The sequence below is a fragment of the Penicillium crustosum genome (genome assembly GCF_028827405.1).
Source record: "Penicillium crustosum strain IBT 35664 chromosome Unknown utg000001l_segment0_segment0, whole genome shotgun sequence".
Taxonomy (NCBI): domain Eukaryota; kingdom Fungi; phylum Ascomycota; class Eurotiomycetes; order Eurotiales; family Aspergillaceae; genus Penicillium; species Penicillium crustosum.
Window position 1 is genome coordinate 4,169,844 of NW_026623122.1, and position 26,948 is coordinate 4,196,791.

A 26,948-nucleotide genomic window follows, 5' to 3' on the forward strand; every position below is an offset into this window, starting at 1 on the left:
AATCCTTATATTGATATACCAGATACAGAGCATATACTTTGTCTCTGGGAAAACGCTCTCAATAGCAGTAATAAGCGCTTTCTCTTTATCCGTAAGGATTGTATGGGGGTAAGGAGGATTAAGACTAAGGGACTGGTATACTTTAGCAAGGCAGCTAAGCATAACTTTATATGTATCCTCCTTCTCATCACGTATAAAGGCAAAGCTAGTATGGAAAGTTGATCCTGTCGCAGCAAATCCCACAATATCAAGCAAAGGAAGACCATATTGATTAGTCTTATATATACAATCTATAGAGATAACCTATAGGTTTATTTGTAGCATTTTGACACTGGATTTATGCACACAGAATAAAGCAGAGATATAGTATTGATCGTCAATTTTATATTTGAAGATCCAATCTCCGTCCTTTGGAAGTTCTTGTAAAAGAGCTTGGATAGGTATTCGGCCAGCTAGGAAAAGCTGATTTAGCTTCTTACGGGTGTTATAGATATCTTGGGCAATAATAGTACTCTCGGGATCAGCCTCACGTAGCTCAGTAAGAATTTGACGGGTTATACGGCCTTAACGAAGTGCGTTCTCAACCTTATCTTTCTTATGTGTGAGCTCGAGGGCCCGCTGAGCAGGGTGGGTTGACGGCGGCGAGGGTTCATGGTTATGTGTGGAATTGCTCACTGTTGTATGCCAAATACCACTCTGGAGATCAAGACGAAGCACGATCATAAAGGGGCACCCAAGTGCAAGTGTACTAGTATTCCGCCGTTTCGCTTGGGGGGATCCTCGGGCTGTTCTGTAACCTTTCGACCTCGGTCACAGCAAAGGAAGACAGTTTTCTTGATACCCTTGCCCTTCTGTGTAAACTTTGAACGTCGTGTTGTGACGGCATAGCCATGGGGACGTGCGAAGGAATTGATAGCTTCGACCCCTTCCTCTGGTGTATGGTATGTCCGATCTGTCGGCGGAAAGGGGGAACGTAAAGCTTAGTGTTGGCATAGCAAGTGGGGACTCGGTGATTGGCGCAGCAGGAGATCGAGACTCGGTGATTGGCGTAGCAAGTGGGGACTCGGGAACAATCTCTGGGTCGGAATCTGGATCCGATTCCAGATATTCCAGGCCTAGGGAGGCCATATTGACGGTTGAATTTGATGAATTTGGAGATAGAATTGACGAAGAAAGTGATGAAAAAATGGGTATGAAGAAGGTAGGTTAATGTATGTAAACCAGAATTGGAGTATCAATTTGTTTGATCCCGACTACATAATTATATAAAGTACAATATGACAAAAGTGACTTAATTTTGTTAGGGGTTTACATACAAATTGTAGGTACCTGCCGTCTGGCTAGTATTATATGGGTGGTTTGACACTAAGGCGGTGTAGAAGGCGGTATGTTTAATGCCTGGATCTTCAGGCAGAGGGGTGTCCCATTACTGAAAGGGGTGTCGGATTACTGAAGGGGGTGTCCGATTACAGGTGGGGGGTGTCCCTGTACCAATCCCCTATAATTAACATAATTAACATAATACCAGGGTGAATAAAAGCCGAACGTCTCACCCCTCACACTTCCCTCAGGAATTTCTTCTACCACCTTTACCTATTGATCTTTATCCCCCTGTTTCATATATCACTCTCTCACTTTCTTGCCTTACATCCTCTTCATATTTTGTTCCTTATACCCCTTTTTGACATCGAGAAAAGGACCTCTCTCCCCCTTCTTTCATCGATGAAACATGGAGCTATAATCCTCATCCCGCAAATCCGAAGAAGACATCTGTCTATACGCTGACCAAAACAGATATGGTGTATAACGTGTCTACGGGTCACGGTCAAAGAATGGATCGAGGGCAATTCGGGCGCGTTCAGCCCTTCGTCGTCAAGTGTTATGCCGAGACGTACGACGGGAAGAATTGCCAGGAGGGAATCGCATGCACAAAGTCTGCGAGTCTGTATGTTTTCGGCAGGCTAGCCACTGGGGAACTCCCAACGCCCGATGGCTTTGCCCCTTAGTGAACAACAGCTGGCCCCAGCTCAACAAAACCATACCAATGCGTTGGTATTGAGCTACTTGCTCCGGATGGAGAATCCCGTGGCTTTCGAGCCCGATCAAGTCAAGCCGGCATGCCAAACGCTGTATTTATCCTCAGCTTGGTCATATGCTTGGACCCACCGGCCCAGGTGATTCTTGGTGTCGGTGCCCAGATTCTAGAGCAGGAGACTGGCGATTGCCCTACCATCGTGAACGGAGCCATACTCTATTACAGCTTGGTTTTGCAAAAAGATGTGACCTAGTCGGTCAGGCCGAACTTTTCGGACATCACTTAGGCTAGCTAGAAAGAGTGCCACCAACGAGGTACCCAGCTCGGGGCACCCAGGCATGAACCTATGCCTGATTTATCTCAGCCAACTGCTTGAAGATTTCAGATTGGTGCAATTCAGTATTCTCCATGGCCGGTCCCAACAGTCATGACTCGGATGTACTTGCGCGATATCTGTGCTAATATAGCAAGGATGCGTGCCCGAAGGGCACGACAGAGCTCCTTTAAAATTCAGATCAACCATGGTTTTCAAAGCAGCTTGAACCATCAAAGAGACGATATTACCCATACCTTGTGGTTTTCCTCATGAATGGGTTAAAAAAGGAAGATACGAAAAGACTCCAGCATCTCAAGACCGTTCACGGCAAGTCTAATGCGTTAGGTTTAAATTGACAAGCCATACCGGACTTTGCCACGGAGAAACGACGAAGTTGGCAAAACCAACAAACCTGAGAAACAACGCAGTAAATGAGCGGCCGATGCGAAGGGAAACCCGGATTATTCAAAGAGCATATTTCTCTGAAGGGTCTGACATCTGTGAAGGCCACCAGGCATTTTCGAATGGAGGCGACAAAACTGGGATATGGGGATGATTCTGCCTGGCCAAATGTCAGTTCCCACTTAAGGAAAGGAGCTATACCAGATAGCAGTGTAAATCACTCGGCAAGAACAATGACTATCAACAATGACTACCAATTGTGGCTGTTCCGTGACGTTGACTTCCAAGAGAGTGAGATGGCCGAACGACATCAGAAGGCCCTTCAACTGACGAACAGTGTCACCAAATTTCACAAAGACTCCCCTACCGGAGATTTGGAGCAAGCCAGAAAAAGAACCTCACTCACTCCACCAGCTCCAATTCTTGATGTGGACATTCATGCAGCAAATCGACGTTATGAGCGAGGTTAGGGATCAAATCCTAGTGAAGCATGGCTGGACATTGGACTCTACTCTGAGATGCCGAGAGTTGTAGACATCAAATCATATCGAGGCGGATGTCGGGTGGTACAAGTCTCGGAAGCAAGGCGCTGTAGCTGCTGAGCTGGAGCAGCCGAAAGAAGAGGGAAACGATGGGCGAAGTTGATCAAGTATCCCCTGCCACTATTGCCTGGCAGGCTCCGACGCTTTCCCCATTGCACTGCCATTCCAATGTTTCACAGAACGGCGCGGAAATTGTCACTGGGCGAACCAACTCGTCCCTGGTGATTCTTGCTTCTCGCTACCCGTCCCATCACTTCTCGTCGAATCGCCAATGTAGTCTTGTTCTATCCTGCCTGAAGCTCACATCAATGACATAGAGTTCGAGATCGATACTAATGCTACAAAATTTTTTCTCCGTTTTATTTGCTTTAAACCCTTTTTTTCTTTTGTCGAGGGCGCAGGTGTCCAGTTTTGATATGCGCTATATGACCCTACCTATTGCTGTATATTTTTGTTAGTAAACACACTAATACGAAGTTCGGCCACTCTTCAAGTTCGGTGTAAATGATTTCTTTTACCGCGTTAACCTATCTATATAAGCGTCTAACAAGTGAAGGCCATCAAATCATGTGCTACAATAAAATGGCCCTGAGCGGGGCACCAGTCAGGCGGGGTAGAAAAGTCAGCAATTTTCTCGCCCAACGAGGTTTACTTCATTTCTCCCACATCTTCGAATAATCATTTCTTAAATAAATTACTTAGATCAAAGGTATGCAAGGGTTGTGTCTTATTTTGTATCTTATGAGGACCTTGGTGGTTGCTAACGCTTTATCAGATCTACTTCATCTATCATCAACAATGAACGGACACGCTGCCTGCCCCAAGTGTGGTGTCGCCTCAACCGGCACTGGCAAGAGCTGTGGCGCCTGTGGTGCTGTATGTTGATTCTGCAGTACTTTTGTGTCAGCCTATACTTACCATCCTAGACCTGCCCCGTTTAAAGCACCCCTCGAGCGTTTTGGGTGAAGGGAATCGGAGTTGGAACTGTTTGTGGAGTAGAGAGGGCGCGAGGATGAGCCAGGGCAGTACTTGGATATCGATATGTCCATAGATAGCAATGATATGATGACAACGAAGAGAACGAATACAAATCTATCTGAAACCAAGTGCGATTGTTATGTACGTAAACAAAAGAAACGACGTGAGGACATTTCCTTAGAATGATAAAAAAAGGATAGAAGACTGTTCACAGGCGAGAGAAACAATCATCAGGATATAGAGTGCGCAATAAGAATACCACCTCGTCTTGTTGTCTCCCCATTCCCGAGTCAGCAGCAGGACCCAGGACCCCAAATCATCCAAGGAGCGGGTCACCAACCTCCCACTTCATCATGGACAAAGTATACATACACCGCTTAGACAGGTACGGCGGTCTTGCGCCACTGGGACCAAACACCGATCAAACTGCTGACGGTACCTGTGATACCGACGAGGCCATCGTCGAGGTTAAGGACACCAATAGCAGTCAAAGGCGCAGCCAGATCACAAACATCAGAGAGGAGTTGTATCCGAGCAGCAGAGCGCTCCCTAGTAAAAAATTATCAGCATGCCATCCATTTCCTCATTCGGGTAATAAGTAGGGAACCCATACTTCTCAATCTTCTTAGCCTCGACAACACCCTCACCCTCCTTACGGTCAATAGTCTTCTCCTTCTCCTGGAGACGAACAAGAGTGTAAACACCAGCCACAGTACTGAAAATCAGACCCGCAGCCCAGGAGCGGTAAGCGGACTGCTGCAGCTGCTTAGCGGAAGACAGTTTCCGAATTCCGATGACATCGATGACTGTGATAGCGTCGAGAGTCAGGTATCCGGCATAACCGAGCTGGCGACCGATAGCCAGGTAGCGCAGGACGGGGTCGACGGGACTCTTGTTATCGAAAGCGACGGCGGCGGCCTTGAGATGCTCAAGGAATTTGCCGATACGCATAATCTTGCGGGTCGTGCCGAACTGCTTCTTCACGGCATTGTACGGGTCGATCGCCGACTGCGGCTTGTTCGTCCGGTATAGGTACCACGCGTAGAATCGGGAGAAATATTGGATTGTGCGGAGGAGCTTATCGCGGCCGACTATAGGTTGCGTGCATAGTTAGCTTGAGTGTTCGGATATAGCTCCGCTGGGCTTCTCGGCCGAGTTCCCCGACAGATAGGGGGGTTTGGTTTGGGGGGTTTGGTGTGGTCGCGATGTGAAATAGGAGTTTTGTGTGTGTTTGTAGGGATGGAAGTGCCAGGATGTTGCTTCTTTGGACTCTGGGGATGTGTCACGTACCGGTTGTCGCGACGAAGCGTAGCCAGTGCGCCAGCGCAGGGTGGTAGATGAGGTTGTTAGCGACCATTTTTTTTTGGCTGTTGTCAATGAAGATGAAGAAAATGCAACTTCGGACACCTAAGGATGGAGGATGTCAAGAGTCAAATGTGATGGTTCACAAGGGAAAAGGGAGTCGGTAATTGACCGGCGTATGGAGCCGGAAGACCGACCTCGGCTGATCTCGTGCGTGTGGGGAGAGATCCGGAGGGTACAATGTAATTGTATTTACGATTATTACAACATTTGTGATTTTTAAAGCCTTATTCGGGTGAAATTGTTTGAAATCCCTTGAAATGCTTGATTTTCATCTCCACGACTGTTTTATCCACTCGGCTTACTACTTTCCTCTGTTTTTCACGTGAGTCTGCGTCATGACATTCTTTCCGACATTGCGTCTTCGATATAATCTCTTTTTATACCCTTTTTATGCTCGGTATTGCTCAGCATTATTTTCTCGGGCCTTACATACAAAGTCAATCTAGTTCCAATTTCATCCGAGTACACCGTCAACAATATTCCCAATGAATAGCATCAACATGGAATCGAGCACTCTCGTTAGCTCTACCTAGGTATACTCACGGGTTGCAAGATCCCGTCTTAAGCCAAGCAAATGAATTCCTTTTCACGTGCTCTGCCGAAGACCGTATTTATAATTCTCCCAGCAGACCTCCTTGATGCGATATAGTGTAGAAGTCCTGGACCAGACATCATTTAGCGATATCCCAAGTATATTCACAGGTATATGCAAAGACACGACAATACCAAAGAGGCAGTCTCAAGATGGCTGCAATTTGTTTTACGGGGTTAGAGTATGGACCGCCGTAAGTGCGAGGACTGAGTGAGTAGTGGGCGATTTCCAGGATGTATTTGTCTGATTATGTATGTACATGGATGACATCGAAGTTCCCACTTGAATTAAATTGACTGTCAATACAAGTCAGGAGTTCAGTTTCCATCCCGCCAAATTCATCACCAGCAGATCAAATAGAGGATGCCCGCAATCCTTTCATACGTTCATGGGTCATGTCGCAGGGGCAGGGGCAGGGGATGGGATATCTCAAGTCGCAAGGGCCGGGTAGTCGCTGTCTCATGAATGGTATCTTCTCGTTGGTTTTACTGAATGTGCATTGCCGCGTATGGATGAAGTCCGTGTAATTAAGTAAGGTTGGTTGGAACACAACAGCCCAAAGGGGTGAGCAAGTATGTGTCTGGCGCAGTAGGGCTGTGATCGAATTACTCTTGGTCGCGAGTGTCGCTCTGGTAGTTATTGCTGCCCATTTGTGTGGTATCGTAACCGTTAGCCTCGAGGTAGTCGCGGAACCTGGCATCCTCGAGGGTAATGGTGTCCTAAGAAAAAGGTGAGCACATGAACAAATTACCCTGTCTGCAGCAGTTCGTACCTGGTCGATTTGCGGCATCATGAAAATAGCCATGAATGCGGCCAAGATGCACAGTGAGCTGGAAACGAAGAATGGGTCCTGGCCTGCGCGGATCGGGTTGGGTGCATTCTTTTGGATGACTGGAATCACGTAGGTGCCCACGAAAGCTCCGATCTTCCCGATAGCGGCAGCATATGAGTAGTATTGACCACGGATAGCAGTAGCGCTGGTCTTGGCGGCGCAGAGACCGATATTATCGCCCGGTCCCATTTCACCGAGAGCAGAGAAGATTCTGTCAAGATATTAGTATTGGCAATTGCTAGTCTAAGAATTCAGTAAACTTACCCGAACACGACGACAAAGGCTGCCACATTCTCTGAGGTGGCAAGCCACTTGTAGCATCCGGCCATGATGAACCCGATGACACCCTGGAGTCCAACGCCAATGGCAAGGGTGTAACGAGGGCCAATCCAGTCACTCATGAAGGCTCCAAGGGCAGAACCTGGAATGTAGAAAGAATTGACTACGGTAGTCCAGCCAAAGCTCTTCCACAAGGGAGCCGTGTCACCTAGGATGATATTTAGCCAGGCCGAAGAATAGATACCGAAACTATAGGCGGAGAAGTCGTAAAGGAACCAGATGATAGAAACAACAGCCTATACATCACACCCAGTCAGTTAGTCAGTTCAGCCCATAAGAGCAACATGCAGACAGGGTTCCTTACCAAGCGCTTCCAGTAGAATCTAAAATTCGTTAGCCAACAAGTCCGCGCACTGGGAAAGATCGTACTTACTTGATAATTAGCAAGATCGGGAACTTGTGCATGCGCTCCCGGTTGAACTCCTCAGGCTCATCCATCTTCAGTCGGAGATACATCAAACTCAGAGGGGGATTACTCCCAGCCCCAGAGCCACACGCCAGCAAGCGTGCAGGTGATCCTCGGTGAAGATCAAGACGAGAATCATGGACACTAAAGCAGCAACCACGAAACCGAAATCGATCTGGAAGTTGGTGAACATGATAAACCAGCGATTGCGATGACCGCTCTTGAGCTCTCCAGTATTCTCGGCGGCGCCGACTGACCCAGCAGGGTATTCTCCACCAATGCCAATTCCCAGGAAGAAACGGTAAGCCGTCAAAGCAGCAAGCATACCACCCAGGCTGCCGCCAGCTCCGTAGGATCCAGCACCGAGGGCTGCAAAGACAAACAGGATAATAGTGGAGATCATCAAAGACCACTTACGTGACCAGTGATCACTAGTGTATCCGAATATCAACATACCGACCACGGTGCCGGCAAAAACAATCGAAGACACATTCTGTTGGGCTGTCGAGTTGGTGTATGCATCTCCGTAGATCTGTGTCAGCATGGTACCGACAGGACCAATGACCTAGATCCAAGGTTGTCAGTAAAGATTAAATAAACATTCGCCAAGCTGCACACCCGTGTGGCGCATTGTAGCTGCGGGGCTGCGCACACGAGGACGAAACACAACATACCTGGTTCAAGTAGCCATCAGAAAAGAGACCGGCACCACAGGCAATAGTGGGCCAGCTACGTTCCCAGCGACCCTTGGTCGTCTTTTCGAGAGGCGATAGCTCGACAGGGTTCTCCTCGAGGGGACCAACACCCTTCTCGGACATCTCCTTGGAGTAGGACTGAGGTTCGGCCATTTCGATCGTAACAAGAAGAAATTTGGCAGTGTTTAATCACGCGGTGAGATTGAGCCTCCTAGAGGTCAAAGGGATAGTAGAACTAGCACGAGACCAACAAGGGTTACTGTGTCACGCGACCACAATAACAAAGGTCACGTTGAGCAACTAGAGGTGTCTCTGCGAACAGAGAAGGAAAAAGAGAAATGAAGCAGAGAGGAAAGATAAATAAGACCCATGGGGGAAACAGTTGACAATTAAAAAAGAAAAAAAAGAGAAAAAGAAGTAAAAAAAAGAAACTGCGGGAATAGCATCACTCTAAGTCGCATGGGGAAAAAGTACCTAGTGCCTATCATATAGAGTGGTAAAGAACTGTGTTTGGCCAAGTATCGGAACTTAGTGGGACCGCGGCCCCCAAGCTTGATTATTCTAAGCATTTAGCTTTTGAGAATGCCCGCCGAATACATTTTGTAGGCCAATGATACACCCCAGAAATATCAAGTGCCAGTATCTAACCAATGGTGTGTGTCTATCTAGATAGGTCGGTCGGGGTAGGTTGCACTCTTGCATGGACTCGGTCACTCCGAAACTTCCATGAAAATGGCTTGATATCGGTGTCCAAATAGTGAACACGCGGCTTCCCGATCAAATCCAATGTGGAAATCGATTCCAGGTGTCTTAGCAAGATATGCCTAGGTGGTTTGATAGAGGGAGCGCATATCCCTATAAGATACGCACGTGCATCGGTATTTCCCCGTTGGTCTTAGAGGCTGGCAGTACCTGCCTGTTTATGGAATAGTGTATGGAGTACAAATGAAAAAACCATTTTGGAAGGATCAAGAGTAACCGAACTAGGACAGTGAAAACGGGCAAGTTTGACACATAATATCTAAACTTTATGTGCTTTTGAGGCAAATGCTACGCAACGGTTTCCAGGTCTTTTATAAAGCCCATAAAGTTAACAAGTCAGCCCTATGTTATATGACGGAATATCACTACGGAGAGTACTCCATACTCAGGTCAACCCTCGGGCTTGAGTCTTGACTGTAATATACATAGTTACATGTCATTGCAATTGATTTATAAAAGTGTTTTCTCAAGCCAACACATGGAATTTCTATGTTGTAAAATCATCCTTAGTGTGGACCTAGATCCAGTGTGATTATGATTACTACATATATAACTTGGAGTAGACAAGCCAGATATATTGCAAACATGTATATATCTTTCAAGAGCGAGATAAAGAGGGAGAAATGTTTATTTCCCACAAAGAAACAAAAGAAACAAATATGTTTTAAACCTAGATGCGACCGACATCTCGTATCAGATAGATTTTATCTTGACGTTCGAAGGGAGAAGGCCAAAGAAGGCTCGGCACGGAAAAACATTCCGCCAGCTGAGCTCGGTCTACGGTGATGCACCTGGCTTGATCTCATCCCCAGACATCACCAGCTTCCATCTTCTCTCTCCTCTATTGCATCGTTTTCTTAATCGTACCAGTCCTGTCCGCATTACCAGTTCCCCATCGTCACCATGGGGTCTGATCCGCAGTACATCAAGTTCCCCAACCTCTCCATCGCCCAACATGTCTTCAATCTCTCCAACCCAGCATGCGCGTCAGCCGTCCAACAGAGCTCATTGAAGAAGCTCCAAGAGGTCATCTTGGAGCACAAGATGGCTCCCTTCTACCGGCATCTAGCCCATCCCACCGAAGGTATCTTGAACAACTCCGGCGAAGGCGTAACACAGCACCCACAAAATGGGGGGAACTCAACGAAGCCTCTCATCACTTCCAATCTTCTTGCCTCTCGCAAAACACCGTTGAATTTTGATTTCCCTTGGGATGAGAAGCTCTACCAGTCTCTACTGGAGGATAACAAGAAAGAACTGGAGACCTTCCAGAAGGAGGAAGATGAGGCGGAAGAGGCTGCTGGGGAGACTGAGGTACAAGCTGCGCGCGGGAAGCGAGCTGAGTTCTGGGCTCGCGTGGGAGATAAGGTGAGAATCGCTCGTCTATGTTTTCTCAAGCTTCTAGCTGACACCAGTATTTCCACTAGGACAAAGCCATCGAATCCCACGAAGCTCTCCTCGAAAAGACCGGATTCCTGGGTACCAAGATCGATCTCGTGATGGCTATGCTCCGCATCGGACTATTCTTCGGCGACCTTTTGTTTGTGAACAAGACCATTGAACGAGCAGAGACCTTGGTAGAGAGTGGTGGAGACTGGGACCGTAGAAACCGTCTCAAGGCATACAAGGGTTTGCATCTGCTCACTATTCGCTCTTACAGCCTTGCCGCTCCTCTCCTTCTCGACAGTCTATCTACCTTCACAAGCTACGAACTTTGCAGCTATTCTTCGCTGGTGATTTACTCCGTGCTTGCGGGATCTTTGTCACTCAAGCGCGTGGACTTCAAGGCGAAGGTAGTGGATGCACCGGAGATCAAGGCTATCCTTGGCTCTGGGGAAGACCAATTGGCTGCTCTGAGTGGGGAAATCTCTTCGGGCCCTGGTGCCCGGGATGAGGAGATGAAGGATGCAACGGCGTCACTACCCACACCCGCCGGTGCTAAGACCGCTGTCAACATCTCCTCTTTCTCAACCGGCTCCGGTGTGGCAGTAGAGGCTGAAGCGCCCGTTGATTTCGCACCGCTCGCAAACCTGGTTACCAGTCTCTACAACGGCAACTACCGCTCATTCTTTGTGGCACTCGCCGCCGTTGAGGACCAGTTCCTGACACAAGACCGGTATCTGCATGAGCACCGGGCTTGGTTTGTTCGTGAGATGCGACTGCGCGCCTACCAGCAGCTTCTGCAGAGTTACCGTGTGGTGGGGCTGAGTGGCATGGCCAACGACTTCGGTGTGACAGTAGACTACTTGGACCGGTATGTGCTGTCTGGATCTCTTCGAATATTCCCTCATTTGCTGACCATAACCACAGGGACCTTGCTAAATTCATTTCAAACAACCGCATTGCGTGCACCATCGATCGTGTCAATGGTATCATCGAGACGAATCGGCCAGATGACAAGAACAAGCAGTATGCCGATGTTGTGAAGCATGGTGACTCTCTGATCACCAAGATCCAGAAGTACGGCCAAGCCGTGCGTCTTCGGGGAAGTGAGCGAAGCTAAAGTGGTATATCTATGACTTTAGAGGCATTTTAGGCCTCAAAACCACAACCTATGATCAACTATGTATGCCTGAATGGACAATCCCACTTACCTCTCAACCTCAGGATTGAGCCCGTAGATCCTATAACATGCCACCATGCATAAGACGATTTCTCCCTAACTTACCCCGTGTCCTTAACCCCAGAAATTGGCCTTGTAGATTCTATAGCATGCCACCCATGCATGATAAGGGTCATTCTCGGTCTCAAACCCACAACTTATGATCAAATATTTAGCCTAAATGGACAATATTACCCCGTGTTCTTCACCCCAGAGTTGACCCCGTATATTCTATAACATGCCACACATGCATGAACGATCCCGTCCTTGACTAAAAGTCTCCATATTCTTTAATCCCCGCATCGGGCGGCTCCGGAAAATGGGTCGAGGTCGACATCGGGCAACCGTCTAACTTTCCCTCGGAGAATGATCGTCGCTGATTCTGTTATCCACCAAGGTGTGTATACGCTGTAGTTCTCATCACCAAATCTTATAGTCACATCCCCAATCTCCAATCTCCTTGATTATCTTGAATTTATCTCAAGCTTATCGCGGGTAATCGGCGTCCACTCGGCTTCAAGTGGACGGGTGGACGGGTTGTGGGGAAAATGCTGACTCACAGGTTCACCGCCCAATGACCAAGGCCAATTTTTTTTCCCCTTCTTCTCCCGATCGCAGACAATCACGACAGGGGTTCGCGCGCCAAAAGGACTTTTTTAAAAAATTAATCTGATCCCGGATTGATCATTCGTCAAAAATGTCCTGGCAATATAAGCTCACATCCAGCGCGCGGGCTTCTCCGCTTAGGGCGCTGACTAGCCGGTCAAATGGCCTCCTATATCGCCCGGCCGCACGTGGCGCTGCGGGGTGTCTCTCCGCTCGATCAGGTACGTGGGATACCAACGGGTATCACCCCGGCTTACATAGTTTCGGGGCGCAATGTTTCGGTGGGAATTCTGGGAATTCTGCTTATTACTAGCCGCTGTTATTACTTCCATATCGCCTCATTTCTGGTTGCGATAACGACTCCGGCCTTTATATACTTTGATTCTCCTCCCAGTTTTGGGCATACTAGTCTACCCATTCTGAACCTCACTAATCTCCTTTGGGTTAATCCAGAGCCCATCATGACTCAAACCGCCGTCTCATATACCACCAAGCGCACCTTGTCGGCCGTCCAGACCCGCAAATGCCTCAACGTCAACAACATCAACCAGCATGTTAGAGATGCCAAGTACGCCGTGCGCGGTGAATTGGCCGTCAAGGCCGAGACCTACCGTCAGCGTTTGATTGATGGCGACAAGTCCCTCCCCTTTGAAAGCGTCATCTTCGCCAACATCGGTAACCCCCAACAGCTCGATCAAAAGCCCATCACCTTCTTCCGCCAGGTCCTCAGTCTTGTTGAGAACCCCCTGTTGTTGGAAAACACCGAGGTCCTCAAGCAGTCATTTGGATACAAGCAGGATGTGATCGACCGGGCCCAGACTCTTTTGGCCAATGTGCAGAGCGTTGGTGCCTACAGTCACAGCCAGGGTGCACCAGGTATCCGGGACAGCGTCGCCAAGTTCATTGAGAAGCGTGATGGCTTCCCTGCCAACCCTAATGACCTGTTCCTGACCAGCGGTGCCTCGTCGGGTGTGAGCACCATCTTGAACGTCCTCTGCAACGATCCCAGTGCCGGTGTTCTCGTCCCCATCCCTCAGTACCCTCTCTACACCGCAAGCTTGACGCTGCTGAATGCCCGCTGCGTTCCTTACCTCCTCGAGGAGGAGAAGGCGTGGGGTACTAACGTCAACGCGATCCTCAAGTCCATTGAGGATGCCAAGGCCGCCGGAACCGATGTGCGCGCCATTGTCGTGATCAACCCCGGTAACCCAACCGGTGCCTCCCTGAGCGCTGACGACATCAAGAAGGTCATTGATGTCGCCGCCGAGGAGAACTTGGTGGTTATCGCTGATGAAGTGTACCAAACCAACGTTTTCAAGGGCGAGTTCGTCTCCTTCAAGAAGCGCCTCCGCCAGCTCCAGGAGGAGCAGCCCGGCAAATACGATGACGTCGAGCTGGTCTCGTTGCACAGTATCTCCAAGGGTATGGTTGGTGAGTGCGGCCACCGTGGTGGCTACTTCGAGCTTGCTGGCTTCGACCCCTTGGTCCAGGAGCAGATCTACAAGCTCGTCAGCATTGGCCTGTGCCCGCCGGTCGTCGCACAGTGTCTGCTCGAGTGCATGGTCAACCCTCCCCTCAAGGGCGATCCTAGCTTCGAGCTCTACAACAAGGAGTACACCGCTATCTCGGAGGGTCTGCACAAGCGTGCCCTTTCCTTGTTCAACGCCTTCCAGCGTATGGAGGGTGTTGAGCTCCAGGAGCCCCAGGTACGTGTTATAGATTCATACAAAGTGTTACAACATTTACTAATAATCTCAACAGGGTGCCATGTACCTCTTCCCCACTATCAACCTCCCCGCTAAGGCCGTCGAAGCCGCCACCGCCGAGGGCCGCGCTGCCGATGAGTTCTACTGCTTGGCTCTGCTGGACGCCACCGGTGTCTGCGTCGTCCCTGGCTCCGGCTTCGGTCAGAAGGAGAACAGTTTCCACTTCCGCACAACCTTCCTCGCCCCTGGCACCGACTGGGTTGAGCGCATCGTCAAGTTCCACTCCGAGTTCATGGACAAGTACCGTTAAACATGGTATAAAAGTACAAAAAGCTGTGTAAATGTGAACCCCGCCTATCCATCGCCACCTGCTCTTCAAGCGATTGGCTGCTACCATATATCATTTTTGGTTGTGGCTTTTTTTTTCACATCTATGGGCCATTGGAATCCATATATGTGTGGCCTCTACGACGAAATGGTTTGAATATTTGAATTTGGATATGGATCTGGAATTGGTTCGCCCTCGATACCTCTTAGACTACTGACTCTATTGGGCTTGCTATTTTTGATTCTCATTTTTGGGTACTCTTCGCAGGCACTTATGCATTGCATTTTGAATAGTGGCATACATTTCCCTTGGGCACATTTGCATCTTTCGTTTTGTTTGATATAGGTACTGCGTGCCGTGGTTTTCCTTTATAGAGAATAAAGTCCGTTTCATTGATTCTGAGAAAGTTCTCGTATTTTAGTTAATGCTTCTGTTCCTATTCTTGCTTTCATTTTTGGGTAAAGGTAGACTAATGATAGGAGGGGGACAGCCGGATAGTACCAGGAAAAAGACATGACATGAAATGCCAAATTCCATCCGATCGTGATAGTGCGAATATGACCATTCACTTTCCAAGTCCAAAAGAGCAAAGCAAACCATGGTGATCGCTCCAGAGTGCGGCTGTAGGCCCAGTCTGCTCGGTGTCGGGTATATTCGCGTCACTTTGAGCGTCCTGTTGTCCCTCCACCTCCCCCACTCGCCGAGCCTCGAGGATTTCAATCCCACGCGCCTTGAGACCAAGCATTGCGATCTTATCCATCCGATTCGGCGGAAACCGCTGCTTCCCATCCGTTCCCCACGTATATCCCGGTTCTTCAGGACGAAGCACCATCCAGACATCCGTAAGACCATTTGTCTCTACAAGTGCAGCATCTTCATCCAGAACCGGATTGAAATCACCAGCAACCAGCCCACATCCCGCACTCCGCAGGAATGAAGAGACAATGGAGAGTTGCCGGGGCCGATGTGAAGGTCTGAGAGGCAGAGAATCCAGATGAACATTTGCAAGCCGTACTCGAGTGGCAGAAGCAGGGCTTGTAGACGAAGGAACGAAGAGATCACAAAAGAGCACATCTCTATCAAAGTGACTAGGAAAGGCAACCCTCCACACAGGTCCTAGAGCAAACCTGCTGGTCTCAGAGCTGTGTCGTGATCCAAATCGAGTCTTGGATACCAAGGTCATTGTCGTGAATGAGTGCCTGCATGATGTATTCTCGTGTTCGCTTGAGAACCACAATTCGCGGATACGTTCATGGCTCAAGATCAGTCGCAAGGCGCGCTGTGATACTTCTTGGAGAAATATGATGTCCACGTTGGTATCTAGTTCGGTGATGAATTTGAGGATTTCTGTGACGCGTTCTTGGGTCTTCTCGGATAATGCGTCGATGTTCCATGTCAAGAGTACTAGATCGGATGAGGTTTCATCGGTGGTGTGTGGTGGCTCTGTGTTTTCATTCGCGCTTACTGGATTCCACTGCTGGGAGTTTGGGTTGAATTGGTGCCAAGATTGGAATTTTGGATCGGCTTGTACATCGGTTGGAAGAGGTGTGTCGTTTTTCCAGGACATTATGCTTGTTCGGAGATGTGCGTAAATATCCATGATGGGGATGAGGTTGATCACTTCCAAGGTTGCCTGGTGAGGTTCACCTTCGAAGGTTTGGGTTAGTTTTGGGATTAGTTAAGCATTAAGCCTCAGGCTGACCAAGGTGATAGGCTCCGGTTGGACCTATGTAGTACTGAGATATATGGATTAAGATCAGATTCATATCAAAGCTCATTATAGTCCAAGTCTGGCATTTTGGAGTAGCAATACCTGAATCTTGAGTGAGGGGCCCCACACTTGTAATCCCCAGATGAGCCTCGGCATTTTGATACATTGTTTCAGTAGGATGATATGGATTTCCCCTTATTTTCTCTATAATAGAAAAGCAAAATTTTTGCCTATAGTCTATTGAAATTACAAAGCTATTTTTCAACATTATTATAAACATAAGTTCTTATGTTGGGTAAGATATATATATATGAAGACGGTAGATTGTCCATCTGCAGACCCACCACAGCCCTACGAGGAAAGAACCAAAGGCAACGAGGCAACAGATTAATGGCACTATGAGCTTGATGACGCAGCCTAATATGCAGCCTGGGGTAGTATAAATTTAATTAATTAATTAGAGAGTATGCAAGGCCGGCAATTGATTTGCTTGGTAAATGCTTAGTTCAAACAGTGAGCTAAAACCGAACTCGAATCCTTGTACGGAGTATGGTCAGGTAATGATGTGATCCCAACAAGGGAACTGTCTCAGTAGATACGTAATCGAGTACTCCATACAATAACTACATATATGTAATGTTCCGTATACACATATTATACCTCAATCTGACATGTACAGTGACACAAGCGAAATAAACAAGCGGTGAGAATTGAAGTAGACAGAAACAAGTAACACAACAACGAACATGAACATAAACATAAAACATACACCGGCTGATCAGAAACTATGACCTCAGAAGCAATCTAGCTCCATCCCTGCTCAATTTTACTGACAAATCGGCACGGTCTGGGCACTAAAATGGAAAGGGAAAGGTCTCAAGTGCCAGGCAGTATCCGGTACATACAAAGTATGCAAGGCGCATAAACGCATCCACCCACTCATACATACATATCTACCTACATATGTATGTATGCACCTTACACTGTGTATTCGGTAAACCGGCCATCGGCACTTTGTATCGCTGGGACCTTGACCCACACCTCCAGATCGTACACGCAAGACCTAATCGTACAGCAAGGTGCAGCATACAGTAGTCACACCGCAGACCGCATTCTCGGATAAATAACGCACCTACCTCGTGCCTCAAGCACTGACTTGCGTCGTCTTGGCTAATGCTTAGCTATGGTTTGACGTTAATACAGGGGGATCCCTTGTTGCTTGGTATGTGAAATGTACATTATGCGTGTATATGTGTGGTCGCGTTGGGATCCCTAGCTAGACGGGTAGGGGATATATGTATGTACGCTAGGTACATAGCTGAGTTGGAGCATCGGGCTCTTTGGTTCTATTTTTGGGGTGGAGTGGTGTGATACATCTGTATACTATATATATAATTTTTTTTTGTTGGTATTGTATGTAAACTGAGGCTGTGAATTTCCAATGTTGCTTTTTTGAGCTAGTTTCCCATTCTAGGTTTAGTGTCTTAATACATCGTCTCATAGCCTCCTTTACAATGCTTCTTCTTTGGACTCAGTGTATATGTCATGGAGCGTGTTCTTGTACGGCTTCAATGGCCGCAATATCATTCTGGAGAGATACTGTGAGTTGTTGCTAAAGCCAGGTATCGTTTATATAACTGGGTGTTAATGGCAGCACGAATGGTGGAGTAGTTGGCTTGGTTGGATGCACTCGAGGAGCGATCTGGGAGGAGGACCCCACTGGGGTTGACCTTAAGCTGATCGGCCCAGCATACAGCCAGGGGGATGTATGAGTCAGACATATCTATCCAAGTTTTAACCGTATGCAGCTATTTGTGTCAGAATAGTTCCTTCCCAAGAATCGGAAGATCAGGTGGAAGAGACCCCCAAGGTATTTCAGCCTCTTCTGGGCGCGAGTCCAAAATGAGGACCACCTGGGCTTGTTTCTTGAATGCCAGTGAAGCCATTCTTTTCAATATCAATGTCATCTGGGGTTGTGTCTGGGAGATTGCGAGGAGGCGAGGAGCGGTGTTCTAGGCTCCATCGAGGTTTCATATCGCCATTCAGGAATGCAGTATTCATATTCCGAGAAAGATTGGTTTCGTAGGCCATTGTCTGATCCACTGTCTAATCCACTTGAGATTGACATCTCCGTTTGATAAATTTTTGAGTTGATCGTCACGTCACTGCCGCAAGCCACTGGGGAATTCTCCACTGATTGGATTCCCGGACGGATGGGAGGTGGATAGATTAACCGGGCAAACCGGAATAAAGGCTTTGTCTTTGGCTTGAATAGTAACAAAGATAGACTTGATCCTCATTGCGTCTTCCCTTGGGTGTAAGTCGAGACATCCAGCTTGCGTGCACGGGTAGAAAGGCGTTTCTGGTATTGAAAGCGGCTATTTTCGTCAATCCCACGAGTCCTCTGATACTGTAAGTTGTTTGTTGTTTTGTAAATATTATTTCAGTGTTCAGAATGCAAGAGGGCAACCTAAAGGCCGAAGAATCCACAAGTCTGTCGATGAGGCAGCTGAGTGCTGTTGTGGGGAGCTCTCACCGCTATATCCCGCCTGACTGGGATCTTTTTTTACATTCGAGCCCGATTGTTACTAGTGTTCTTGATGGAATACACGGAGTACATATGTAGTTTGTTTGGTATTAAAACACTCTACCTAGTTGATAGGTAATTGGTGGTTAATGATACCATAAGGGTACCTAGGTATATCAGCTAGTGTTCTGTGCCGGTATAATAAAATACTGCACGATGGAGATCCAAAGGCAAATCTCGGGGTCTGTAGCGATCGGCACAGTGCATTTGGGTATCGTTGTAGGGAAATGTATAGAGAAATACCACCCAAATCATTGTACATGTAAAAAGAAGAAAAAAAAAAAAAAAAAGATTCTATACATCAGGGAGAAGGCAAAGCGAAAGATAGTGCATATACGGAAGTCAAAAGCAAAAGAATGTATAGGCACATGCAAGTGTCCAAATCGCAAACCCCTCTAGATTGAATGGCTATCAAGGAAGGAATCTAGACTGGCTAATGGAACAGGACAAATAAGGCATTCATCATCAATCTCTCATCATGGTCATGAAGACGGTGTGGAGGTGGTGGTAGATTGCCGCAAGAGAGCAAGCCCCAGGACAAAAAGAAGTATAGGGAGGAAGAGAATATAAGAAAGGATAAATAACGAGCAGCACTGTTTCTTACTGGCCCCAGGATTGTTGGAAGAAGTTATCATCCATGGGCGGGGTGGAATCAGCATCGAAGAGACCGCTAGCCCAGATAGGAACGGAGTCCGGGGGCGGCGAGGGAGCGCTGGGAATCGGGGCCGACGTCATGGGCTTGTACACTGGTATTTGCGACATAGTGTAGATATCCTGAGTAGGGACCGGTTTCGCCTCTATGCTCATGCTGGCTTGCAGCTGGTGCTCGAGCGCAGCGGTGGACTCATTGGTTGATTTGAGGAAATCGTCTATGTTGATCGAGTCCAGGTCATTGGATGACAGGAGACGCGTCTGAGGTAGACCGACCAATGAGGATGCAGAGCTGATGCGGAGATGGTCCATGTCAGACGTTTCGCTCACACTGTGCAGATCGTGCATGTCATTGCTAGCATGACCCAAACCAGGAAGCGTTCCAAACTCGTCAGCTTCGGAGATGTCTCCGGATGATGAAGGCGCTGGAAGACCCGAGGGATATCCGGTGTAGTCAAAGCTAGCATATGAAGGAGCTTGCGTGCTGGTTGCGGTAGGCACGTCAGAGTACAGAGGGAAACTTGACCAGTCGACCGAGGGAGCACCGATGCCAGCAGACCCCAGGGGCATATCGGAGTCTGGAGAGGTAAAATAACATTCTTGGTAGGGTTCTTGGAATGCAACGCAGGCGATCGGAGAGTTGGAGCTCGTGGCCGGGAAGGAGGCGAAAGAAGAGACGTCAAGGGGAGGGACACTGGTGACAATCTGTTCCAGAGGGAATTTGTCCATGGTTGCAGGGGCAGAGATCGGGTTTGACAGCGCATCATGAGATCGGTCTAATGATGGAGCGGGAGGTGCTGGCGAAACGAAATTGTCGAGGTACGAGTGATCGAGAGGGGCTGGTTTCACATCGTCTTCGGCGCCCGAAAGATGCGCACTGTTGGGAGAACCATTTTGCGACGTTTGTTGTGATATAGGAAATTCGGACAGGGTAAGAGGTTCCTTGATAAAGGTCGACTGGCCTAGCGGCAAATGATCCACCGAGCGACGGGGTAAGTCGGTTGGGTGGTGGATGGTATGCGATCGCGGGATCGTATAAGGCAATCCACATTTGTGGGCCATGTCATTATGCTTGTGGGCGGGTTTATGATGACCGTCGCGGAAAATCGTGAGCGTCGATTCAGATTTGGTAGACGTAAGAGGGGGTTTCCGTGGGGTCTCAATCGTCAGTGGGGGCGGAGAGAAGGGAAGACCGGTTTCAGGCACAGTATCTAGATGTTCCTTTTTGAGTGCGCAAATGCAGCGCTGGCCATGACAGCAGCCACAGCGACCATGGGAAATGCCAGTATGGCAGTCTTCCTTCTTCTTCTTTTCGCCGCAATCACACTGGGTGTGGGTTGTCCGAGACTTGCGTAGGCCGCGACAGTGAGTACATTGAGAGACTGGGCGGCCTTTTTTGTTGATATGGGTCAATTGGCGGTCTAAGGGGAATTAGCATAAGATATTCATTATTGCGAGAGAGCGCAAGATTAGCGTACCACTGTGATGACAGCTGCTGACTCGGTGACCCCGGACGCAAGCCTCACAAGCATACTTTTCACCATCGATGAGCATCGCTGCGGTGTTACTGGGAGGTACACATGCGATGATTCGCGAGGTATATTGGGGAAAATTGAAGTATTGAAATAAAAAAGATCCGTTGAAGAGACCGAGATATCAAGCCGTCAAGGCGATTGGCAGGGGCTCCTTTAAAGAGTTCGGGCCGAGTAGAACAAAATGAACAAAAGGGTATAATCGTATAGTCGAATGTCCCAATGCGCGGAGGAGTTCACAGAACGCCAGATAAGCAGTGTAGAATGCCGTTGAGAGCCACTGCACTGTCTTCGATTGGAACAGAAAACAGAAAGAAATTGAAAATCCAAAGGGTATCTCAGGCGCGAGGTAGAAGGGGGGGGTGTGGTCAGGGATCGGAGAGTAAGAGAGAGAGAGAGGGGAGAGGGGGACCAAGCCTACGCACCGTTTGGCGCCGGCCGTTAGACAGGACACCAAGTACCGGTAGTGGCGGCCAAGATAAAAAGCGTTCGATAAAAGAGGACGTTGGACGCAATGAGGAAAAGAAAAGAGGAGAGGGAGGAGGGCGGGCAGTAGCCGTTAATAACGGGGTATGGGACGAGGATTTTCGTTGCGCCACTGGTCTTTGTAGGTGGCCGTACTGACAGGTATAGGGACAGGTTGTATTGTACTTTTTACTGCTTTTACGCTGCTTTTATTTACTGGATTTGGGGTAATGATTTTACATGCATACATGGCAATGCATAGTTAGTAGTAATTAAAGTAAGTAAAGTAAATAACTGTACTATTACTAAAATATTGTATGTATGTTTCCAAGACTTCCAAGGGTTCTTTGACTAACAAGCCCTCCAGGGCTGCCCAGGTAGAATTCTTCCACCTTTTTTAGGACTCCACTCACAGGAACCATTGTTCCTTAGGGTTTTCCCAACGCACATCGTGAGAATTTTATTTAGTTTTGCTTCTTTTTATCGGCTAGTTTTTCTTTCTTTTCCCCCTTTCCCCCTTTTTTTTATTTTAAACTTTGACTTTTTTTTCAAATGCCCAAACTGGCAGCCCCAACCGTATGTATACTACGTGGAACAACAATATAGTGGCAACCGAACTCGTGGCCACTGCATGGAAAAGTCCCATTATTATTATGTTATATATAAAAAATAAAAGATTGGCAAAGGCTAGCCATAACAAACTCACCCCACTAGGAAAATATGGATCTAAAATCTGGGGCCGCACATCCCGACTTTGACACACTCATATTACACTCTGTACGGAGTATATATTTAGGAAATACTGTGTTTCTTTGTGCTACGGCACCCTGGTTGCTGGGGCTGAATCTATTATGAGAATGTTTCAGGGGTGCTAGCGCTTGATCTACGGAGGTACATTGGCAAAAGAACATTCCATAATCCCTGTAAGGCTTTCCAAATGGTCCATAGGTTAGGTAGTAGGTTAGTATTACATGATAAAGCGACTTCCAAGGTTATGACAGGTCCTTGGCGCAGACATCAACTGGAAAAGGGAAATGAGAGAAAGAAGTAAAAAGGAAAAAAAAAAAAAGTATCCAGTGGAAGGAGTCCACGTAGCCCAGCTCATGTGCATTCAAAGTTACTAATTTACTAATACCATGTTACCAATACATACAAGTACAATACCACGATGCATGCCATAGCGGCCAAAGTGGGTCGATGGCGTCAGTGTTCCTGCTTCGGGCGGCCTGCAGAGAGAGTTTGGGGCCCTGATCTGCATCTTTTTACCCGCCAATCGCTATCTGGTGGAGGATTGGATTCTTTACGTACAATCGTATTATCAACTCGATTATCGTAGGTTAATTTGCGGTATGGAGTATAAAAAAAAGTCACATCCTTATCTCCTATTTTTATATCTTTTATACTATTATGGATCCCTTGAAGTGCTTGTTTAATTCACTTGATTAAACGGCTGGTAAGTACCAAAGTGTATATGATGTAAGTGGAAGCCATATTACGTTAGACCGATCTGGGGTTCGAGTTATACTATGTTGTATGGTGATCTACAAACGGTCTCAAGTATACAAAGCGGTAGATACTGGTAGGGAAAATAGGAATCGTACGGAAAGGGGGAATGAGTAGATCAAAGACTACAAACTACTGGGTTCCTCAAACAATCAGTAGCACTATGGGAGAACCCGTGGACATCATGCGACTCTAGGTCAGGTGATCCCGGGAAGGGTACAACCAGATCAGCATATATACAGCTTTCGCTGAATATCCAATATCATTTGTCATTTGCCAGCTTGAAATTATGGTTGATACTCGCTGGAGTAGTCGCAAGGATGTTGGATATTGAGCGCCGGTACAAAAATAGGCACATGGCTATGTATCCCGACATCGATAGTGTACACCTTTGCGAGGATAATCTCCGATGAGAATTGACACAAACCAGTGGTATCAGTCTAAATTGAGCCAACACCCTTAAAGATGGCATGAGCACCAAATATATCATGGTACCCTAATTTGAATTTTAAGAGTGTAAGTGCAAGTTGTTTGCTCAGGTGTTGGTAGTTCATCCGAAGCCGAAGGGGAAATAGTATTAATCCGTTCGACACGCAGAAACGAAAGGCCGTCCTCCGTGCGATCATCCAAAAAAGACTCGGGGAAGTAAACAACTGTATATAGCTTCAAAATAATATCTAATTCTAATGAATCCTCCGTACAAATGTTGTTGCTTAATGCGGCGCTCTCGGCGCTAGCCCCCTTGAAAATACCCCCCCGCGAAATTTTAGTCAAAACTTCACCTCTGGCACTTCGCGTCCTACACCATCTTCCCTCCATCCCCCGGAGGCCCGCTTTGCCCACAACCCATCATTTTCCTAGCGATTTTCGGTTTTATCTCGCGCAATGAACTCTCGTGAGCAGTCTGACATGCCTCCGGCGCCCTCTTACCCGTCCCCCAACGGTGCGCAGATGGCCCAGGGCGTGCCCTCGTATTATGGCAACCGTCAAATGACCACCGACGAACTACTGTCCGCGGAACTTTCCCGCGATGCGTCTGGTCCAGGCCTTGGCGAAACAAACAACGGGGTTCACCATGGCCAGTCTATGGTGTTGGGTTCCTCCAATGCTGCTGACATGGGTCGAACCTCTTCGGAGGATCAACACCAGCACCAACACATGTTACAGTTCCCTCCGAGTCAACAGGTTGGCGTAGACCCGAATCACGACCTGAGCTATGGCGAACAAAGTGCGCGCAAACGATCAAAGATCTCAAGGGCTTGCGACGAGTGCCGGCGAAAGAAAGTACGATCACAACTCCCCCGAATGCGACTGTGTACATCCAAACTAAGACGCGTTTTCTTCTATAGGTTCGATGCGACGCGAGTTCGGAAACCGGCCTTGAAACATGCTCCAACTGTAGACGCCTCGGCGTTGTGTGCCAGTTCAGTCGCGTCCCGATGAAACGCGGCCCCAGTAAAGGGTAGGAAAAAACAAGTGCGCCGCTACAAGAATTGCCGTCGCTGACAGATACACAGTTATATCAAAGAACTCGCCGAGCGACTCCATACTCTCGAGAACCAGATGCAACCAGGGATCGTGCAGCCTGACGTGCCATACCAGTCCATGAACGAGGTGTCGCTACCGAGAGGGTACCAGGATTTCGCATCGCCGGTGGAATCCACCTCGGGCAATCGCAAGAGGACTTACTCGGTTTTCGAAGGTCTTCCAAGCTCCTCGTTTGCACAACCTTCTTTCAACGCGCGGGTATCGCAAAATGCTTTCGACGCCTCTGAGACGGCGGCAGACCCGTACAACCCAGCCGTTGCCGGCGGCAACGCACCGAAACCTGGTAATCTGTTCTGGAACCCGACAGGCCATGAGAATGATCTCCCAAGCGGCCTTGAAATGACAGATCTACCAAAGCATGAAGGGGATGACGACATGACACCAGTGACTCTGGACGAAGGAGCTCTTGACGCGTATGTGCAATTTTTGTCCCTCGTAATTATGAGAAATCCACCTAACACCTGATTATAGCTATTATCAGAAGATCCACACCCTTCTGCCGATTCTTCCCCACACCAAGGAGCGCACATTGGAGCTTTTGCACCAATGCAATCGCGAAGCACAGGAAATTTTCTGCCATGCGTTGTACAGCGTTACTCGAACTGACATGTCTCGTGTGGCGGGCAATTTCGAGAAGATCAATGGCTTTGATAATGCTCAGGATCTCCTCATGTTCCACACCCGCCAGCCATTGATTGTCCATTCGACCCCTGTCAACCTTATCTGGCTCCAGTCTCTTTTGTTAATGATTATCGACTGTGATACTCGTGGACCGGATAATTTCGTTCTGAAAGATGGTGTTCCCAAGGGTAGCCTGGTCCAAGCGGCTAACAAGCTCGGATATGACTTGGCCAAGAGCCAAGGCCAGCTGAAGAACAAGCGATCTGTGGATCCTGATGTCGACTCGGATGCCAACCTCACCCGGCGCAACTGGGTGTCTTTGGTCATCTTGGCTCGGTGGTATGCTATCAGTGTGGCAGATGCCACCGTTCTGGGCGGCCATGAGATTGGCGGTCGTGAAGATGAAAGGGTTGTCGGTCAAATCACAACTGGAATTGCCTGTATGTTGATCACCCTTGTGTTTTATAATTGTGATGTTTTGCTGACTCTTTTCGCCCTAGCCTACTCGACATTCCTCTCGGAGATGGTCACTCTGGCTAATGTCGACCACAATGTCTGCCAGACCAACTCCGGCCTGGGTCGTATCATCGGCGCGAACCTAGTCTCGTCCCTAGAGCGTCTAGCGGAGATGGAAGACATATTCCAGATCCACGAGCTACCGGAGAACTCTACCACCCGCCCACTTTACGAAAGCCTCCAAGCACAACTCTACTGGACCGTCCGTTTGCTCATCAAGCGCCATGTCTTTGTGTATAGCCCGTACGAGATCATCTTCTGTGCGCAGGAGGTAATCAATGAGATGCATAAGTCAACCATGCAATCCCGCCTCCCGTCACCCTTTGATCTGCACAGTCTAGCCCTTGCCTCAATGACTCTTCTCGAGGCGACCGTTCTCCCAGAACACGCAAGCGAATGCTGGGCCGCCCTCGAAAAAGTCGAAGAGATCCTCGACCGCCGCTCCAAGCGCGCAGCAGAGGGTTCCGAGTTCGACAATATCTTCGGCACCCCGGAATGGGACGCCAAGATCCGCATCTTCCTTGAGTGGCGCCGTATCAAGTCCCAGGAGAGCCAGCTCCAGGAAGCTGAGATTGGCGGTCTCGTCAAGTCCCAGCAGCCTGTGATGGGTCCAAATGAGCAGCGTTCTCTCCAGCACCTTGCTGATCTTGCTGTCGGCGCTGAGGGCTCAGTCAGTCAGAATGCCCCGTCTACGCCCCCGCCAGGTCTTCCTAATGACCAGGGGGAAAATGAGCAGAATCTTGCTCCTCAGTTGACCCAGTCGAACGGGGGGTCGGGTCGGGTTGTTGTTGACTTTACTATGCTCACTAAGGAGGGCTATCTGAACGTCTTCTCTGGGTTGATCTACCGTCGCACACGTTAAGTTCGATTCGCGATCATGTCCTTTCTTCTCAACTTGATCTTTCTCTTCTTTCCTTTTTGTCTGAACAAAATAGCCCCATCAGAAATTGCTTTTCGTTTGTAATATTTGCGTTCGCTGGGCTTCTCCATGGCTCAAGTTTGTCTCTAATATCTTATGTTGTAGTTGTGTTTCGATTAGGAACAGGGGGGGGGTTAGTCTTCAAATGGAACATATTTTATGTATGATATCTACATCGAATTTTAGGCTGCGCGAAATGGCTTTTCATCTCTAATGTAGACCCTGACATGTGGGGCTTTGTGTATAGCCCGGGCCCCCACGAATTCCTAGAAGGTTCAATGCAAACTCAACAAACAAGGCGACTGTAGCCTTGGAATCACTAAACAATTCTCTCTTGTATCTCGGTCTTTCACCACAGACTGCCTGTCACGTTTACCAGGACCCATCCA

The 26,948-nt window shown here is 48.2% G+C and overlaps 11 protein-coding genes across 11 annotated transcripts; 5 read left to right on the top strand and 6 right to left on the bottom strand.

Moving 5' to 3' along the window:
- Positions 1-810: 810 nt before the first annotated feature.
- Positions 811-1,128, bottom strand: N7487_001570 (uncharacterized protein; the record flags this gene model as incomplete). Its single annotated transcript, XM_056869318.1, has 1 exon — positions 811-1,128. The coding sequence occupies one exon, from the start codon at positions 1,126-1,128 to the stop codon at positions 811-813; it is 318 nt and encodes a 105-aa protein (XP_056734102.1).
- An 861-nt stretch (positions 1,129-1,989) lies between these two features.
- Positions 1,990-2,288, top strand: N7487_001571 (uncharacterized protein; the record flags this gene model as incomplete). The annotated part of the gene is given in 2 exon segments (XM_056869319.1): positions 1,990-2,129; positions 2,144-2,288. The coding sequence occupies 2 exon segments, from the start codon at positions 1,990-1,992 to the stop codon at positions 2,286-2,288; spliced, it is 285 nt and encodes a 94-aa protein (XP_056734103.1).
- A 698-nt stretch (positions 2,289-2,986) lies between these two features.
- N7487_001572 (uncharacterized protein) lies at positions 2,987-3,223 on the top strand (the record flags this gene model as incomplete). The annotated part of the gene is made up of 1 exon (XM_056869320.1): positions 2,987-3,223. The coding sequence occupies one exon, from the start codon at positions 2,987-2,989 to the stop codon at positions 3,221-3,223; it is 237 nt and encodes a 78-aa protein (XP_056734104.1).
- A 1,408-nt stretch (positions 3,224-4,631) lies between these two features.
- On the bottom strand, positions 4,632-5,721 carry N7487_001573 (PEX11 family protein). The gene is made up of 3 exons (XM_056869321.1): positions 5,564-5,721; positions 4,887-5,364; positions 4,632-4,822 (listed from the first exon to the last, which is right to left on the bottom strand). Exons 1-3 carry the CDS (start codon positions 5,628-5,630, stop codon positions 4,651-4,653), a joined length of 717 nt encoding a protein of 238 aa, XP_056734105.1. The 5' UTR covers positions 5,631-5,721; the 3' UTR covers positions 4,632-4,650.
- A 1,114-nt stretch (positions 5,722-6,835) lies between these two features.
- On the bottom strand, positions 6,836-8,655 carry N7487_001574 (putative MFS phospholipid transporter (Git1); the record flags this gene model as incomplete). Its single annotated transcript, XM_056869322.1, has 8 exons — positions 6,836-6,949; positions 7,003-7,273; positions 7,327-7,637; positions 7,706-7,724; positions 7,775-7,839; positions 7,878-8,176; positions 8,225-8,372; positions 8,482-8,655. The coding sequence occupies 8 exons, from the start codon at positions 8,653-8,655 to the stop codon at positions 6,836-6,838; spliced, it is 1,401 nt and encodes a 466-aa protein (XP_056734106.1).
- A 1,399-nt stretch (positions 8,656-10,054) lies between these two features.
- On the top strand, positions 10,055-11,802 carry N7487_001575 (proteasome regulatory particle lid subunit RPN7). The gene is made up of 3 exons (XM_056869323.1): positions 10,055-10,632; positions 10,692-11,518; positions 11,575-11,802. The coding sequence occupies exons 1-3, from the start codon at positions 10,168-10,170 to the stop codon at positions 11,765-11,767; spliced, it is 1,485 nt and encodes a 494-aa protein (XP_056734107.1). The 5' UTR covers positions 10,055-10,167; the 3' UTR covers positions 11,768-11,802.
- A 761-nt stretch (positions 11,803-12,563) lies between these two features.
- Positions 12,564-14,488, top strand: N7487_001576 (putative alanine aminotransferase; the record flags this gene model as incomplete). Its single annotated transcript, XM_056869324.1, has 3 exons — positions 12,564-12,693; positions 12,926-14,178; positions 14,234-14,488. The coding sequence occupies 3 exons, from the start codon at positions 12,564-12,566 to the stop codon at positions 14,486-14,488; spliced, it is 1,638 nt and encodes a 545-aa protein (XP_056734108.1).
- Positions 14,489-15,071: 583 nt separating this feature from the next.
- On the bottom strand, positions 15,072-16,073 carry N7487_001577 (endonuclease/exonuclease/phosphatase family protein; the record flags this gene model as incomplete). The annotated part of the gene is made up of 1 exon (XM_056869325.1): positions 15,072-16,073. The coding sequence occupies one exon, from the start codon at positions 16,071-16,073 to the stop codon at positions 15,072-15,074; it is 1,002 nt and encodes a 333-aa protein (XP_056734109.1).
- Positions 16,074-18,092: 2,019 nt separating this feature from the next.
- Positions 18,093-18,308, bottom strand: N7487_001578 (uncharacterized protein; the record flags this gene model as incomplete). The annotated part of the gene is made up of 1 exon (XM_056869326.1): positions 18,093-18,308. The coding sequence occupies one exon, from the start codon at positions 18,306-18,308 to the stop codon at positions 18,093-18,095; it is 216 nt and encodes a 71-aa protein (XP_056734110.1).
- Positions 18,309-19,404: 1,096 nt separating this feature from the next.
- On the bottom strand, positions 19,405-21,009 carry N7487_001579 (copper fist DNA-binding domain-containing protein; the record flags this gene model as incomplete). The annotated part of the gene is made up of 2 exons (XM_056869327.1): positions 19,405-20,876; positions 20,934-21,009. The coding sequence occupies 2 exons, from the start codon at positions 21,007-21,009 to the stop codon at positions 19,405-19,407; spliced, it is 1,548 nt and encodes a 515-aa protein (XP_056734111.1).
- Positions 21,010-23,840: 2,831 nt separating this feature from the next.
- Positions 23,841-26,502, top strand: N7487_001580 (putative C6 finger domain protein; the record flags this gene model as incomplete). Its single annotated transcript, XM_056869328.1, has 5 exons — positions 23,841-24,239; positions 24,305-24,417; positions 24,473-24,916; positions 24,975-25,564; positions 25,625-26,502. The coding sequence occupies 5 exons, from the start codon at positions 23,841-23,843 to the stop codon at positions 26,500-26,502; spliced, it is 2,424 nt and encodes an 807-aa protein (XP_056734112.1).
- Positions 26,503-26,948: the final 446 nt, after the last annotated feature.